The sequence below is a fragment of the Orycteropus afer genome, unplaced genomic scaffold (genome assembly GCF_000298275.1).
Source record: "Orycteropus afer afer isolate SDZICR_OR568_19922 unplaced genomic scaffold, OryAfe1.0 scaffold00085, whole genome shotgun sequence".
NCBI classification, from domain to species: Eukaryota; Metazoa; Chordata; class Mammalia; order Tubulidentata; family Orycteropodidae; genus Orycteropus; species Orycteropus afer.
Genome location: NW_006921672.1, coordinates 5,499,039 through 5,517,440, shown reverse-complemented (window position 1 = coordinate 5,517,440; position 18,402 = coordinate 5,499,039). Strand labels below are relative to the sequence as shown.

The window sequence follows — 18,402 nt, the reverse complement described above, 5'->3', positions numbered from 1 at the left end:
TCATGGCTGAAGGACAAAGGCAGGGAGGAGAGAAAGAGTCAGCCCTCCAACTATGCCATTCTTGTTGTTGTTGTTGTTATGTGCCGTCGAGTTGGACCCGACTCATAGCGACCCTTCCTTGGGTTGCCGAGGCAGTATCACTATGGAAGTAGATTGCCCAACCTTCCTCCTGAGGAGTGGCTGGTGAGTTTGAACTTTGGTTTTCAAAGGCACTATGGCATTCTTAGTCAGGTGAAAAGCATCCAAGGAGAGTTGCTTTTCACCTGAAGCAACTCTGTAAGGGTTGCTTAAGGTATGTAAGGGGGCTACATACTCTTCTACCACACCACCGACCCTCTACTTATTTCCTAATAGGACAGTTCCCACATGTCAGGTATAAGCAAGAGGGTCAGATAAGAGGCTAAAGAAGAGCTCCAAGGGCAGATGCTCCCGTGCTAGGCCACTTCACCTGCTGGACTTCTCTGGCTAATGGGTTCTGGGAGTGGACAAAGGTAGCATGGTGTAGTGGAAATATCTCAGGAGTCAGAAGATAGGAGTTCTAGCCCCTCCTGTCATCATCTTGCTGTGTGATCCCTTCTCTCTGACTCTTCCTTCCATAAAATGAAGTGGTAGGGGGACTGGACTGGGTGGCATGAGTCCCTTCCAGCTCTTAAATGCTGCACATGCATGAATCCATGAGGCAGCTCTGAGAGGTAGGGCATTCTGGAGTGGAGTGTGTATCTTACAGCTCCTAAAAATAAAACCCAACCCAACCCACTGCCATTGAGTCGAATTCCAACAAATAGTGACTGCCATTGGGTTTCTGACTTGGTAAATCTTTATGGTAGGATATTGCCTAATCTTGCTTCCACAGAGCGGCTGGTGGGTTTGAACCACCAATCTTCTGCTTAGCAGTCAGATGCCTTAGGCACTGTGCTACTGGAGCTCCATTTACAGCTCCTAGTCCTTGTGAAATCAAAGCAAATTTTCCTCTGGCAACTTCAAGGTTGGGGACTGAAGCGCAGAGGCCCTCCTCCTCCCTGTTGTCCCAGGCCTATCACCCAGCAGGTCAATCACTGGAACACCCCACCCACCTCAACCAGGGGGCATTCCTACCGAGCATACAGCTCCCGAGCCCTGGAAGCAATAGTATTCTGGAAGAGGGAGCTATTGTCCTGGAAGAACTTCTCATACTTTGCCGAGTTCAGACTGGGATAAATCAGCCGGAATCCTCCCTGGTTTTCCTTCTCATACTTCTTGGTTTTCTCTAACCACACGGCCTGAAAACCCTTAACTTCTTCAATCCTGTTGAGAAATAGAACATAGGGCTGCAGTGAGTTTTCTTGAGACAAAGCTTGGAGATTATGATACTTGGAAGAAACATGTCCAAACTGGATGTCATCTAAGGCCAATTGGAGCCCTTGCATATAATGTTGTTGTTGTTGTTATGTGCCGTCGAGTCGGCCCCGACTCATAGCGACCCCTCCTTGGGTTTCCGAGGCAGTATCACTACGGAAGTAGGATTGCCCAACCTTCACATAATAGTGGTCAGTTATTATTTGTTAAATAAATATATGAATGTTCCTCTCAAAGGAGAGTCTAGCTGTCCTGGGATAGCCATTGTCAGAATGCACTAAGAGCTGGTTAAGATAATCTTTCTTCCTGCCTTTGGGCAGGAGGTGTCCAGATAGAGTGGGGTGCTTCTGAGCACTTGTCCATGGAGCTAGGCTTACTGACCCTGGAAGTGAGAGAGCTGACTGCCTTCAGGCCAAGGCTTACTGGTGGACTTGGGTGGCTCCAGGCACTTATAGGAGAGCTTTATAACATTTGCCCAAGCTGGGCAGAGGCTGGGCTGGCCCAAGAGGCCTGAGGGGGTAAGGGGTTAGAGATCAAGGAGCCAGGAAGCAGAAGTTAAAGGGAAAAGGACCTTCACCCCAAGCTGGCAGAGAGAGAAAGCCTTACTCTAGAGCTGGTGCCCTGAATTTGGACTTCCAGCCTCCATTTGTTAAGGCCATCCATTTGTGGCATTTCTGTCATAGCGGCACTAGATAACTAAGATATAATCTGGTACTGTGTTCTGGTTACCTAGTGCTGTTCTGACAGGAATATATCACAAATGAGATGGCTTGAACAAACAGGATTTTATTCTCTTACCGTTTTGGAGGCCAGAAGTCCAAGTTCAAAGTGTCAGGCTCTAGGGCTGGGTGAAAGCCCCTTGATCTTGGGCTTTGGCTTTGCCTCTTGCTCCCAGCCCACTGAAGCTGAAGGCTTTTCTTCATTCAGGCAGCTGCTGGCTGCTGAAGCTGACAAGCCCAAGGTCGACAAATAAAATGGCACAGGCCTGATAGTACCAAACCACACAGCAGGCCATTGATTCAAGTCCTGAAAAAGTCCCAAGATCAGCAGGGCAACATGGCAGGCTGCTGAACAGTGACTTGGCTACATGCAGGGTTCAAGCATGCCATATGCTGGAGACCTTCCTCAAAGTTGCTTCTTACATTCTGGAAGCAGACCACATCCCTAAAACAGCTACTCAGCTGCTCCAATAGATTCCACCATGGAGCTGATTACCAATCTCACCATAGGGAATAACTACATTCAGCTGCCCAGCCACTCAACCAGGTCCAGTCAAGTTGACATACAAACTCAACTACCACATACTGTGAGTGGGGTTCTGCTCTAACAGATACCTAAATTGTGGAAGTGGTTTTGGAATTGAGTAATAGGTAGAGACTGGAAAAGTTTAAAGGTACCTAATAGTAAAAGCCTAGATTGCCTTGAGGAGACTGTTGGTGGAATTATGGACATCAAAGATAATTCTAGTGTGGGCTCAGAAGGAAGTGAGGAGAGCTGTAACACTGGTTACTGGTTGAGAGGGGTGACTCTAGGCACTAAAGAGCTTTGTAACACTTGCCCGAGCAGGGCAGAGGCTGGGCCAGCCCAAGAAGCCCATGGGGGTGAGGGACAGAGAGACCGTGGAACCAGGAGGAAGCAAAAGCTGAAGAGATAAGGACCTTCCTCCAGAGCTGACAGAGAAAGCCTCCCCTTAGAGCAAGTGCTCTACATTTAGACTTCACGCCTGTGTAAGAAAATAAATTTGTTAGTTAAAGCCATCCATCCACTCATGGTATTTCTGTTACAGAGGCACTAGATAACACTTTCAGCTCACCAAATTCCCTTCTATTAAAGTAAAACCCATACTCTCCATGGCTTAGTTCTGACAAAGCTAACTATTGCTACCTTCTTGTTTACAGCCTTGATTATCCTTCTCTGAAGAATGACAGCTCATGTTTTGCTAAATTTGAGGGCTTCTTGGATGCGTTTGCAGGAAAAAGACGTGGCAGTTTGCTTCTGTAAAGATTTATAGCCTTGGAAACCTTACGGAGCTGTTCTACTCTGTCCTGTAGGGTTGCCAAGAGTTGGAATCCACTCAGCGGCAATGAGTTTTGTTTGGTGGATGAGCTTGGTGAGTTTTTATGAGCTGTGATGATCTCATTCTTCCTCACAGCCTCTTGGGGAGGTAGAGGTCAGTTAGAGAGGAATGATAAGCCCCCTTTCACATCACAGAAACCAAGAGCTGAGGTAGCCAGGGCCAAATAATGATGAGGATACTGCTTCTGAGGAGGCTCTGATGATCCCCAACGTGACTTTATTTTCCTCTTAAGGAGTTTAGAGATAACACGGCATAGTGGTACCGGTTGTGAAGTCCCAGGTAGCAGACCACTGGGCTCTAGTGCAGCCCTGCCACTTACCAACAAGGTGCCTGGACAACTCAGTTCTCTTTCTGGAGCCATCATTTCCTTAGCTTCAAACACAGGATCATACAACACCTCATCATACCTTTCTACCCATCTTCCTTACATCTGAAAATGCTCTGAGAGTTACCAAAAACACCCAAACCAAACCCATTATTACATCGAGTTGATTCTGACTGATAGTGACCCTATAGGACAAAGTAGGACTGCTCCCAAAAGGTTTCAAGGCTGTAAATCTTTAGGGAAGCAGACTGCCACATCTTTCTCCCATGGAGCAGCGGATGGAGTTGAGCCACTGATCTTTTGCTTAGTAGTCAGGCACCACGCCACCAGGACTTCTAGCTGAAAGACACAGTGCCATCCAAAAGCATATGCTTATTGCTCCAGTGCCAGGCACCCAATTCCAAAGGATCAGGCTGGCTCTGCTCATGAGGAGGGTGGGTGGCTGTGGTGCAATCTGGAAAGCAACAAGGATACCTCCTTGACCAGGCTCAGAGAGGCTAGAGTCATTCACTAAAGGAAGGCCCCGGTGCTCCAGAAGACACCTCTTAAAATGCAAATTCTGGCCAACAAGAAGCAGAGGGACATTAAAACCAAAAATCTAAACCTAATTCCAACCCCAGGCGTTTCAGAGTAGAGCTATATTTCACAGGGTTTTCAATGACTGTAGATCACCAGGCCCTTCTTACACAGCACTACTAGGTGAATTCCTACTGCCAACTTTTCAGTTAGTAGCAGAGTGCAAACCATGTGTGCCACCCAGTGAGTCAGTGGGACATTAGCTCCTGCCAACACAGTGACATGGAGGAGGACAGACATAGTTATATGTCTCTAACTTTCTCTTCTATTTTTAGAAGCAGAAAAATGGTCATAGTAAGACTGTTCAAACTGCAATTCTTTGCAAATACAAACTTATTTTCCAAATAGGATTATTATTTGTTAAAAGTGATTGCCTGCTACCCAACTCCAAGAAAGATTCTTAATAGTCTTTAACACAAATTATAGGGCCAGGCATGCTGATAAGCTTTTTATATGCATTATTTCATTTAATGCCCCCCAACAACCTATGTAGTATGTATTATTAGCTTCATTTCACAGACTCAGAGAAGTGTCATAAAGACCACATAACCAGCAGGCTATCAAGTCATAACTTGGACCAGGACAGACCAGTCTTATTAGGAAGAAGGAAATCATATAGAATGGAGTTCCCTGGGGAGGTAGGGGGCTTCTGCACCTGTTCTCCCGAGAACGACATTGCTGCAGGAACCTTCCCCGCTGTCTCTCCTCCTCCAAGACTTTCTTTTTGTCACAGGTCCCCAGATTGATCAGAACCAAGGTGTCGTACAGCAGACTGTCCTTCACCTCTTTATCCAACCAGGAGTCAGTGGAGAAGCTTGGAGAGTGGTTGACCTGTGAGAGCAAGAAGGCAGCTGGAAACCAGCGGAAAAATGGCACCTTCTGAATGCTATCAAAGCCTGCCTCGGGGCCTTGGTGATGGAGACCAGAGGAAGGGAGAGGAAAGAGGGTCTGGACTAGAGCCACAGTGGGGAAAGCAGGAAGCAAGAAGTCCCTCTAGTTTAAACAGATTTTATTTCAATCCTTTCTTGAGACTGAAGCACTGGGCTTCCCCTTCATCTGGTATGTCTATACTCACACATGCACTGTCATTCCATAGGGCAGGACGGGGAGAAGCAGCCCAAAGAGACAGATTTGGGGATAGAAGTAGAAAGAAGAGATACATCAGGAGCTTGACCAAGGCTGAGGGAGAGACAGCTGGGAGGAGGAAGAAGACTCCTTCCTGCCCACAGGGAAGTCCACATTATTCAGAGGCAGTGGTTAGACTTCTAATGTGACATTTGCAGAACTGTAGCAGTTTCAGAAGGCTTGCTCTTGGGGACTAATTCTGCTCTTTGAAAAACAGCTCCAAACAGCTATATTCTCTTTTCCACCCATAACTGGGAACAAAGGTTGGGAAAGGAGGAAGGGCCAGGCCCCATGAATCTGATCTATAATTTTGGGTTCTTAGTTCTGAAGTCTGGCTTTGGGTTATTGGCACCTGGTGTTTGCACTTCTGACTTGCACTTCGCATCTTCTGCCCCCCATGAAGCATTCTGAATGGCCTCTTTGAAAGAGTTCTTGAGGATAAGTCCAACTGAGAAAAGAGACAGCCACCCAGAAAGCTAGTTTTCCTTCTCCTCTCACCACCCCATGGGACTGAGGGGCTCCCCCACCCATACCCATGGCAGCAGACACCAGGCCACTCTGTTGGTACTTGGAACCAACTAGTGATGGCCCCTCAGAGCCAGGCATGGCAACTTCTGTTTCATATTGAACACTAAAGTCAGCCCAATTTTGATGAAGAACACCCCTTTTGAGGGAGATGAATTTGTAACAAAAGGTAGAGCCATCTTTAGAGTCACTCTGTACCTAAGATCAAAGTTTCCATGCCTGGGTGGACCTCAGGACTGCGAAGAGATTCTCTAATTCCCTGCTGTCTAACCCCCTCTGGTGGCCACTTCTTGACTAAGACAGAAGCCCCAGGCGTACGGAGCACCCTGGGAGGAAATAGCGTGAGAAGTTGATTACAGCAGTCAGGTGAGTGTGGTAAAGCTTGCGGACCCGAGTAAGAAGACACGGTTTTCACCCTCGCCCAAACCTCTCTACCTCTAGAAGCCAGGGTTTGAGCTTGCAGTCCAACAAAATGTCGAAACCAAGGATTTCAAAACAGGCACTGTTGAGAGTATGGTTGGGGAAGCAAGTGTGGTAGTTGTGCTTGATGGTGGCGTGGGCCGAGATGATTGTCTTGATAATGACGTCCTCGATGTCTCTCCAAATCTGCTCCACGTTGTAGCCGTGGGTCTCCATGTGGACGTTGAAAGTGGAGAGTTTCCTGAAAGGGCACCACAGGCAGGGTAGCCGACCTCTTGTCATCTAAGACCATGGCATGCTGGGAACAAGAAATTTCTAGAGAAGATAAGGCTCCGGAACCAGTAGGGAGGAACACCCAGGGACCAAGGTGACACCAGGACTAGGTAACACAGGAGGGGGCCTGCAGGAGTTACAGGGTCATGTTCTTCAAGCCTCCCTAAGCCCTGGAGTTGGGGGATGGATATAAAAGACATACAAGATATGGTTTGGGCACTTTGGCTATGACCCAGAAAACAACTGTGGGTTCGCGCAGGGATTTGGTATCCTCAGTGGAAAGCTTAATGGGTGGAAAAAAACCTCCAAGGCACCCTACATGGTTTTGCTTTAGTGGCAATTGTTTCTCAGCCTTTGGTGTTCATTAGAATCACTTGACCCTTTTAACAACATAGATACCTGGGTTCCACCTTAGCCACCTGAAGGGATTCTAGAGACACTAAAGCACAGGAATGTTGTTTTAGGGCTGCCCACAGGGAAAAAGCAGGCAGGCATTGTCACAGATGGGGTTACCAACCACCCCAGGCAAACCAGGACTGTCCCCAGTTTTGACACTCAGAGTCCCACATCCCAGGAAATCCATGAGTCCCAGCCAAATCGAGATGACTGGCCACTCTATCACAGAGGAGATTGAAGGATGTCTCTCTTGTGTAGAAATCTCTGAGTGGATGCTCCAGTTAGTGCTGAGCTGGGCAGTACATACAGAGACAGGGTCAACTTGATAGTTCCAAGAGGCAATAGTGGGGACATACACGTACACCCTCATACTTACATGCTGGTGCACATGGAGAGCGTAAGTGAGAAGTGGAAACACAGGAGGAGGAGATGCAGGGGAGTGAAAAGCAGAGAAGAGAATGAAGACAAGAGACACTGCTGACCCAGGCAGTTTTAAAAGCTCGCTAGAACCCAGCACTTAGGGTGAAAGAGGAGGAAGCAGGGTCCACCAGCCAAGGAGCATTTGCTAAGTGCCTGCTGTTCATGCAACTCTTTGTGCAATGAGGGGATACCAAGAAATCACCACCCTTGTCAAGGGACGCCTAAGGGCATTTGAGGAGTCAACACACACATGAAAGACTCAAGAATGCAGTTATGTAAAGACAGGCAAAGCCCGCTCAATGTAGAGGCCCACCTCCTCTACCCGCCATTGTCAGGAAATGGGGTGTTGATCATAGATGAATTTTCCAGATCACTTGAAGCCAATCCTTTCAAGTGCAAAAAAAAAAAAAAAAGTATTTAATTTGCCTAACTGGGAAATAAATCTTCCTGAAATAGATCATGTACTTCCCTACCTTCTTATAACAGAGGTTACAAAACATAACCTAATCTTTTCTTGATGACTCAGGCACATCACAATGAATATACATTATTGTGTAATTTCATAATGCCCAGCAGTTAGTCAATTCAATTTAACACACCAGTCATGTGCCAGGCACTCTGCTGGGTCTTGGAAATGAAAGATAATGATGACCAGGTCTCTGTCCCAGAGTCCTGCCAGGTTTAGTTTTTCTGTCTTTTCCTTCAATATGACCAAAACACTACCCCTACTTGGTTTGCAACCTGGAAACTTACTGAAAATGCAGTTAGCCTCAAGCTGGGGAGAGGGTAGACTGAGGCAGGTAAGGCAATCAGTATGAGAATCATATTGTCTGAAAAGATGGGAGGAAGGGAGAAGAGGAAGGGAGAAAGGAAGAAAGAACAGGAAGAGAAGGAATGAACTCGGCAAGGTATCACTTCTGGGAAGCAGCCAGATGGCCATTGCAACCCTCAAGGGGCTTAAGTACAATTGGGAACACAAGACAAATGTTCAAAGAACCAAGTAAGAACAGTTAGGGACTATGACAGATGTTGACCATAAGGGTGCTAGGATTTGAGATAGAAAGGTCACATGGGTGGTTAGACTCAGATTGTACATCTTGTCCTAAGAGATGGAACCCATCTGGTAGGTGAGGTGACAGAAGCCCAAAGAAAAGAAGGGTTTGACTCATATGACAGTGGTTAAGTGACTGGACCAAAACCTAGAACCAGGTCAGAGAAGACTACATGAAAGTTTAGTAAGACTGAAGAAGGGTCTTTAATGGTGTTTTAGGTTGCTGGTGAGCAAAGCCAGAGTGATGAGAATGAGAAAAGCCTGTATATTGAATGTGAACCAAAGAAAAAGTATCCTGGCAGAATGCCATGGAGTGAACAGCACAGGCATGAACTTAGGAGCTGGATGGCCTGGATTTAAATCCTAGCTCTACCACTTCCTAGCTGTGTGATCTTGGGAAAGTTACTTTATCTTACCATGCCTCAGTTTCCTCAAATATAAAATAGGGATGATAATAATAATGCCAGCTTTATAGTGTTGCTATAAGAAGTAAATGGAATGAAGCATAAAAATAGCTTAGAACAGTAATTTCTTAGTGTGTGGCACACAGCACGCACTCAACAAATAAAATGTGGGCTATTAATGTAGAAACAGCAGTGGAAAACGGGGTCTGGTCGAATTATGGTAGATTGGGCAGAGGAATTTGAACTTGATGCCATAGGCTCCTGGGAGCCATAATGGTTTCCTGAGAGCAGAAGTAATGAGTGTACAGAATGTACAATAGTAACAGCTTGCACGGGGGCTACTCTTGTTGAAGCCCATTCATACACATCATTGCACTAGATCCTTATGGCAGATCAGTTGGTAACCATGTTTTATTATCTCATTTTAGAGATGAGAAAATGGAGGTACAGAGAGGTTTAGCAGAGGTGTCTAGAGCTAGGGAAAAGAGTGTGGAGGCCAGTGCAGCCATCTGCGTCTGAGGCTGAAGACAGGTTGGACCTGGTGGAAATGAGGGGACTCTGAGAGACATCTGAAGGAGGATCTCTCAAGATTGAGACTCTGCAAAAGGAAACATCCAAGATGATGCCAAAGTCTTTAATTCTGGAGTTTGTTGTTGTGAGTTACTGTCAGATTGATTCCAACTCATGATGACCCCATGTCGACAGAGGAGAACTGCTCTATAGAATTTTCCACTCCTTTTGGGAGTGGATTGCCAGGCCTGATTTCTGAGGCATCTTTGGGTGGGTTCAAACCACCAGTATTTTGGCTGGTAGTCGAGTGCTTAGCTATTTGCGCCATGCAGGGACTCCTTTTTGGAGATTAGAATGTAGAAATGGGGAAGTTGGGCAGAGGAACCAGTGTAGAATGGTGGGGTGGGAACAAGGAGAGAGAATGCCTTCACACTGGAAAATGCTGAGATGGAGACAACAGGGAGATGTCCAAGTGGAGCTGAGGAGAGATGGGCCTGGAGCTGGGGGAAGAGAGGCTGAGTCAAGCAAGGGAAGGGCTGCGGCCATGACAGCAGATGGCTGTTCCAACAGAAAGAGTGTGGAAGAAGAAGAGCCGAGGGGTGAGGTCGGACCTAGGGTGCAAAGGAAATGGGGAGAAGGAAGAGGAGGGAGGGAGGGGGAATGTAGGGTGGCAGGACAGTATTGGAAGTCACCACACCCTTGCCTTTGTCCTGCCACCCTACAAAGCCCCGTTTGTCACGGCTTGTTAGTAGGCTTGAAGCCTACTTTTGGGGTGTCAGTTCTCAGAAGAAAATTGAGGACTCGTCATATTTCTGCCACATCATGAGTCTCACAGTGATCTTCTGAGGTGAGCAGGTAGTCTCAATGCTCTCATTTTCTTGGACAAAAAATGAGCCCAGAGAGATAAAGTGACTTGCCCAAACACACTCAACTGGCAAACACAGAGCCAGGCCTAGAAGCCAGGCCTCCCCGAGCGCCAGTGCTCAACATACAACAGTGCAGGAGGCTTCGCAGGTGCCCAAAGTCTAGGTGGGAAGAGGAAGGGGGAGACGGCCTCCTCCCTGGTCTTGACACATTCCCTTCAAGCAGGTTTGACCTCGTGATCTGCCATTTGCTTTTTTGGAACTCTGCCACTGAGGGTGTCGCAAAAGTCATGTGCCTTTCCAGTGCTTTGAAGTCAAACTGAGGTCTTGTTTATCAGTCTTTTGAAGCCTGGTGTGGCAGAAAGAGTATGAATCTTGGATCTCGTAGGGCTACATTCTTGTCCTACTATAGCAGTTATATGTCCACGTAGCAGTTATAGCTATGTGACCTTGGACTACTTAACCTCTCAGACACTCAGTTTCCTCATCTGTAAAATGGAGATGGCATCTAAATCAGTTTCCCCGCCTACAAATGGTAGATCACGATGCCTGTGCCATAGGGTTGTTGTGAATAGTCAATGGAAAAAAAATGCATACAAAGCACCCGACATAGGCCCACCCACACACTGTTGTTAGGAACTGTTGAATTGATTCCTGCTCATAGTCATCCCATGGGACAGAGTAGAACTGCCCCATAGAGTTTTCTAATCTTTACAGGACCAGATTGCCAGGTCTTCCTCCTGCAGAGCCACTGGGTAGGTTTGAACCACCAGCCTTTTAGTTTGTAGCCAAATGCTTAATTGTTGCCCACCAGGGCTCCTTCAAACACACACTAAAACCCACTGCCATCAACTAGATTCCAGCTCATAGCAACCCTTATAGGACATAGCAGAACTGCCCCATAGGGTTTCCGAGGCTGTAATCTTTACAAAGCAGACTACTACATCTTCTTCCTTGGAGCAGCTGGTGCGTTTGAACCACTGACCCTTCTGTTAGCAGGCAAGCGCTTAATCACTGCACCACCTGGTCTCCTTTCAACATACACTAAACCTCCATAAATACTTTCTTCTTTCACTTTTCCCTGATCATGTTCAGATTCTTCAGTCTCTCTTTTTTCTTAAAACTCAAATAAGACATGATTCGATAATAACATGAATGCAAAGCCCCTTTGTGAAGATACTTTTGTGAATTACCCCATTTCCTCCCTCTTTTGGGGAACCTTAAAAGCCAGACAGTCACAGGTCATGCCACACTGGGGCATCATGACCTATCCTTTGAGGATCTATAAGGCCAAAGAAAACTGCCTGGCAGGCACTTCTTACATGGCTGACTAGCAATCAATAAATATCTGTTGATTGGGAAAAGTCAGAAGGGCCAACGGTAACAAGAGTATGTTTTGGTGTGTTGTGTGTATCCTGCTGTGGAAACAGTTCGTGTTTATCTCTCCTCCTCCCAGCCTCCCAGGGTTTACGACGAGGCCTTCTTTTAATGATTAACAGCTCAGAGGGCAGAGAGGAAGGAGTCTGTTCTGGGTTCAGAGGCAAAGCGATATTTTCTGAGACCACATGACCCAGGATGGCAACCCCTCTGGGGACTAACAGGGTTTAGGTGGGATTCCAGAGGGCAGCTCTGAGGCTGTCAGGGAGAGGAAAGAAAAATGAAGCTACGTCCTTACCTCTTGCTGCCAGAGTGAGAATCTTGAATGAAATTTGAACTGTGCTTATTAATGGAATAATTAGTCAGGTGCATGCAGATATCATCCTGGGAAAAGAGACACAGCTCTGTGGGATCAGGCAGGGAGGGCAGGCTTCCCACTTCCTCTTTATGCCCTCCCATGGTCCCTGGGGCTTAACGGGATATTAAAGAAAGGGGATGGTTTAGGGTTTATTTAACCTGGCAAATTAGAGGAAATAAGAAGAGGTATCCTATGGGCTGAAGTGTAAGAAGAAATTCCATCTTCTCCTGAGATTGACGACCTGCCTGAAGGAAGCTTCAGACTCCCTGGGAGGGCCTCACGTGGGACCTTCTCTGCCTGAGCACCTCTGAGTCATGGGACTGGCGTTGGAGTCAGGCAAACCCAGCCACCAGTCTCAGCTTCACCTCTTCCTAGCTGTGTGACCTTGGACAAGACTCAGACTCTCTGGGCCTTTATTTTCTCATCTGTGAAATGGAGATGATAATCCCTATTTCTGTGTGCTCCTTAATGAGAGAATTTATACAACCTGGCACATATTAGGTGCTTAACAAATGATAGCCTTAGTCGTAATATTTTGATAATGTGGGTTTAAGTAGGATTTCTGATCATAATAAGAGGGTAGGGCTAGGTGGTGTATCCCCTTAGCTCACCAGGTTGTCTGTGCGAGGGTAGGAGTAAGACGTTGTGGCAAAGCGGGCCAATCCTTCTTTGTACACAAAAATCCTGAGAGGGTCACAGGATGTCACTAGCACATAAATCCGTAGGTCAAACTTGAAACCATCAATGACAAAGGGCTGAGAGGAAAGGACAAAAGTCACACATCATCAGAAGAGAAACGGAAACTCCCATCTGGTTTTCATGATGTCAATTCCAACATTACCTAATGTGGTACAGTATAGGTTTGGCTGGGGTTGGGAGGGGGATAAGAATGCTGTTCCAACATGGGACCTCGTGGAAGTCACTAAATATGCTGTCTTCAGTTTCTTGATCTGTCAAATGGCACGTAACCACAGCCAAGAATCATATTGGGAATTAAAAGAAATAATTAACATTAAAAAGTCCTTTGATGAAAGAACATATGGTCACCAGCGAGGGATACATTAACGCTACAGTTCTGCAAGAATGTTCCCTGTAGTGTCATCTCCTGGCCATTCCTGTCCTGCGGATCCAGTTCTTCCCTCTCCATACACCCTGCTAGAGAGCTCCAACCCTGCAGTGGGCTTATGCCATTGTAACCTCTGACCTCCAGCCAGGGAGGTTACCATGATCTCTCCAGGACTAGTCCCATCCCCCAAATGAGGTGGGGCCTCTACAAACCAAAGGTGTTCTCCCAGCTGTCACCTGTTAAGAGGAAAGAGGCCAGCCTGGTAGGGTTAGACCAACTGACAAGGGTACAGGAGTAGCTGCAAGGGCAATGGACACTCTGGCCTAGGAGCTTATCAGTGTCCCTATTCTGAAGGCTTGGCCTGACAAAGTCCAACACAGGCAGCAGGATTCAGCCTCACCCTCTTTCATCCCCCCATTTCACATCCTGTCCAATGGAGCTAGAGCCCGAAGTTGCCATGGATGATAAATAATCACAATGAGGACGTACCTTTGAAATATAGAGCTGACAGATCATATCCTCTCCTGGCTTGATTTCTCTCACCTTCCGCGTGATGAATATACCTCTCCCTTGGCAGCCTGAATCCGGCTTACAAATGTATGTCTTATTTTTTCTTGACCTGCTGTAGTTCTGCAAATCTCCCCAGCTACCAGAGCAGGGAGGGAATGAGATACACATTCACCTGGGATATAATGGAAAGCAAGGCTAGCTTTTTAGGAAAAAAAGAAATGCTAATTCATGTGACAAAAGCCCTGATATTGATAGAAGCACGGAGGTCCAGCAGCCAGAGAGACAGTAGTGCATACACAGTGGAGTGATTATGGGCTCTGAGGGAATTCAAACATAGATTTAAATCCAGGTAGCACTACTTACCAGCTGTGTGACCTTTTGCAAGTGATGTAACTTCTCTGAACCTCAATTTGATCATTTAAGTAAGGAGGATAATGACAGCTATCTCATATCATTATCATCTATCTGGTGGTCACCCTTTCATAACACGGGCCAAGTGCTGATACACACTGTGCATCCCACAAAGGTAGCAAGGATCTGAGTGATTTAGCTTTCTGGGTTTGTAGATAGATTTGGACCTGGCTCATACCATGACAAGTTATGTGACCTCGGATGGGCTTCAGGTTTTCATCTGTAACACCTCTACTTCAGCTTCAGTGTAGGAGGGCAAATTACATCTTGGAGTGTACTTTGAAGAAAGTACAGTCAGAGGGAAGAAAGAAATTAATTTATTGCAAGTCTCAATCCTATTATACCTCTTCTTTTGCATTTTAATGCAAAGAAATCCTGTGACCACTGGAGAAGTCACTTAATTACAATGTTCCTCAGTGGCTTTGAAATCTAGAGGCTTCTGTTGACCTGATGGCAAACATCTTGCCTTTTTAGTTGCTGCTAAGCTCTGAAGTTGTTCCAGACAAGCTAGAGAGCTGGGAAACCTGGCGCTCTTGGCTTTGGCCTACTGTCTCTTGGGTGGGGAGCACTTACTGGAAAGGGAATGGTAGGATTCCTCTTGTGCCCCTGCCATTAGGAAATAATCCTGTCGGCATTGTTTCACTGCTGTCTCCCTGCCCCATCTCAACCACTAGATTATACCCCAGGCCATGTTCATCTCATTTTACGTTTCTCCTGCATCTTGATGGTGTAGTGAGCTCTGGTGGTATACTGGTTAAGGTCATTTTGGCTGCGAACCCACCAGCCACTCCATGGAAGAAAGATGAGGCAGTCTACTTCAGTGAAGATTTACACCCCAATGGGGGTTGCTATGAGTAGGAATTTACTTGAGTAAGAATTTACTTGAGTAGGAATCGACTTGATAGCAGTGAGTTTGTTTGTTTGTTTTTGAGTTCTTGATGGCACGGTCCAGAGCACTTTATGTACTAGAAATGCATGTCTGATTCCAAGATGGATAAAGTAAGACCAGAGAAGGAAAAGGGCTGAGTGCCATCCACTGTTCTAGGCACTGCCCTGGAACAAAGGCCAGCACCCTCCTTGCTCCTAACCTGGGTGCTAACCATTACCGCACTCTCTCCAGAGGTGCTCCTGGTACTTAAAAATTCAGAAACTGCACAGAGAGAAGGATGCAACACTTATACATTTGCATTCACAATCAACACCTTTCAGAGTCAGAACAAATGTTGATCCCAACTGCAAGAACCCAGCCCCTAATGTATCTTAATGTCATAGGCAGAACCTTGTGTTTTCTCAACTTGGAACATATGCTTTATCCTATCTCTTTCTGAATAGTAGGAAAAGAGATGGGAGAACATATGGGAAGGGAAAGTAGCAACCAGAGAATCAGGGGTAAGAGGGAAATGTAACTTGGGGGTGGGGAGTGGAGATGAGAGCACCGTGGACACTCACTCAGCAGGAAGACACCAGGTCCTGGGGAAAAAGTGGAAATCTTTAGGGAACATCTTTAACATGCGGCTCATATTCCTGGCCAGCAAGTCCTTGCGGCAGATTTCAGTCATCCCAGGGAAGTGATTGATTTTCTGCAAAGGAAGGCGGAACCCATGAACAATGGGGGACCATGTGCACACCCAAGAGATTCCCTTGGGGTAGGGTTATAAAAACGGAGGCTTCCCTGGCAGCCTCATTAAGCAGATGCCACATTTACACTGAGGACCAACTCTGACCCAGATACCTGGTAACTTTTCATTTCCATCACTCGCTCCAGTGACACTGAGTAGTCTGTCCAGTAGAGAGTCCAGTCATCGTTTTCCCCTGCCTCTCGAAGGCCATACTGTTGAGCAGCCCTACGCACTGTGACAGAGTTGGAGGAAGAAAGACCTGTTAGCCTAGGAAGTGGGGTAGGGAGGCTACATATCAAGGTGCTCTCAGACCAATCACTTAAGCTAAAGAACTGGTCTCCTTGGGACCGGCAGCTATCTCAGCCTAGCTGGACATTCACCATTGGCAAGAAAAGAACATGGAGAGAAAGAAAGCTATTAAAGAATATAGCCTATGCTCAAAGATGCCCACAGAACGTTATCTCTGATGAATGTTTTACCCACCCTGGCTTCCCCTTGCCAGGAAGCAGGCCTCTGGCTTTCCTCCAAACACTAAGCCACTGAATGTTCAAGGAATACAAACTAACCCTTAACATTAGCCTGAGCCAAGCTTGATTAGTGAGATAAATTGGCAGAAAAAAATTTACACAGTGCATTAAAAACCATACATATGCTGGCATATCCTTCTCCTGTCCCTATTATATTAATAACTAGGGGCTGGCTCCAACACACAGTCAAGTGGTTTCAGGGGCCTGTGAAGGGGGAAATGGCTGTAGTAAACAGGAGGTGCCCGACTAGCCTAAAGCATTCAAATTCAAATAAAAAATAATAGCAGCTCTGTGCTCTGCAGTATAAAATAGTAGGCCACACTCACCCATGGACTGCTGGTTTGTAACTCATGCTGAAAGCAGAGCCTTGACTGCAGCACCAGCTGCCTTCTCAGCAATCATATCCCCAAACCACCATGTACAAGAATTCCAGAGACTGAAGTACACACAACACTGTGGTCAAACCCACGGTTCTTAGAAAGAGATCCCCAATGTCCTTAATCAAGCTGAGAGAACCAAAGAACAGGATTCAGAGACACCCCTTTGTATCCACAAGGATACACAAGAGTGACCCTTCCCAGCCCTCTGGGGGATCCTGTGGGTCCTCAGCATGGGCCCCCTGAATGCGGATACTCACCACTCTCATATCGGCAGTTGGATAGATTGATCACCAATCATCTGGAAAATAGAAGAAGAAAAACAGCAAGACAGAGACAGATACACTTGCCAGAACAAGTCAGTAACCCACTGCCGTCAAGTCGGCTCCAACTCATAGCGACCCCTCCTTGGGTTTCTGAGGCAGTGTCACTACAGAAGTAGATTGCCCAACCTTCCTTCTGGGGAGTGGCTGGTGGGTTTGAACTGCCAGCCTTCAAGTGGTTAGCTGTCAAGTGCCTTAGGCACTACACTACCAGAGCTCCTAGAACAAGTCATTGCACCCAAAAATATTCATCCAAAGTGGAGCTGATAAAACCTAACCTGTTGGGGCAGCCTGACCGTCTGCCACACTAAGCTTGATTTTACCTTTCCCATTACGGATGATATGGATCCAAAGGGGTGTAGAATGGTAGGGGGGGAAATGGAACAGAGTACTATTATTCTGTCTATGAGATAGAAATTCTGAATCGCAGTTACAGCTAATTTTGCTTGCAGCTTTATGTCAACATCATCACCTCCTCAATCCTTTTACTCCAGTAGTCCATTAGGGACGTTAATTAGAAATCTTTTTGACCAAAAAAACTTAATTGTCTCCTTCACCTTCCTCCTATTAAGGGAAGCTGAGTGTTAGAAAGTGGGCAAGCTTTCAGGCTTCAGTCCGAGGGGTGATTCATTTTCCCCAGAATAGAGAAATACTAAATAAGAACCAGGATGGAAAAATTGCAGTCAGATCTCAATCAGTTGGTGTGGTTCTAGTATATTTCAAGTGTACTAAAGTCCCAGGACAATGAGCACTCTTTGAAAGCATGGAAATCCTCTCTCCCTACCCATTAAAAAAAAAAAAAAAAAAATGCTTTTAAGGTATTCTGCACACAAATAGAATGAAGATTAGGAATTAGGACAAAGTGTGGCTTTAGATTACATACTCATTACTTGATTTTATAAAATAGATCATCAGAAGATTATATTTATACGACCCAAAAGTGGTGTGATTTTGACAGTCACAGTCACACAGTTTCTGCGTTCCTTCTCCTTTGCCCTCTCTTAAGCAGCCAAAGCCCCCTTCCCTCCAGGCCCCTCCTGTTCTTACAACATGGGTCCCCATTCCCCATTTTTCAGTCCTAACCTCTTTTTCTTCTTCTTCTTCTTGCCTTGCTGGTGGGCATTCTGAAGCCCCTTTTGTGCCCCAGTGTTCTCTCTCACAAAAGCCAGGGTGATGATTTCTCTTGGACCTTCCATGGAACTGTCCTCCCTCTCTTCTGAATCTGCCCCCTCCTTGCTTCCCAGAGTCTCACAAGGCAGCATCTCCCTGGCCTGGGAGGAGGCTCTGGGGAAATACTCGGCCCCTCTGGAGAAAGGGGAGAGGGAGCAGCAGTTACATGGATCTACCTGCAGGGGGACCTCCTCCCTTGCTCATGTGGGTGGTGAACTTGGGTTCCCAGGCAAGGCAACAGGTTGTGGTCTATAAAATGCCACTCTACTACCATGGTTAGTGCAAGCTGGCAAAGGACTTGAATTCATCTTTTGCCACCGTGTATGACCTTGGGGACTCATTCAGCCAACCCTGGCCTTGGATT

General features: G+C 46.5%; 1 protein-coding gene across 1 annotated transcript in view; it reads right to left on the bottom strand.

Moving 5' to 3' along the window:
• TTLL6 (tubulin tyrosine ligase like 6) overlaps positions 1–18,166 on the bottom strand; it is a 28,043-nt gene extending 9,877 nt beyond the window's left edge. Inside the window, 10 exon segments of the mRNA XM_007941956.1 lie at positions 1,096–1,284; positions 4,969–5,144; positions 6,399–6,624; positions 11,976–12,061; positions 12,647–12,790; positions 13,591–13,747; positions 15,472–15,602; positions 15,755–15,873; positions 16,806–16,846; positions 17,952–18,166. Of these exon segments, the coding sequence (XP_007940147.1) occupies positions 1,096–1,284; positions 4,969–5,144; positions 6,399–6,624; positions 11,976–12,061; positions 12,647–12,790; positions 13,591–13,747; positions 15,472–15,602; positions 15,755–15,873; positions 16,806–16,846; positions 17,952–18,130 (1,448 nt within the window). The 5' untranslated portion in view covers positions 18,131–18,166.
• Positions 18,167–18,402: the final 236 nt, after the last annotated feature.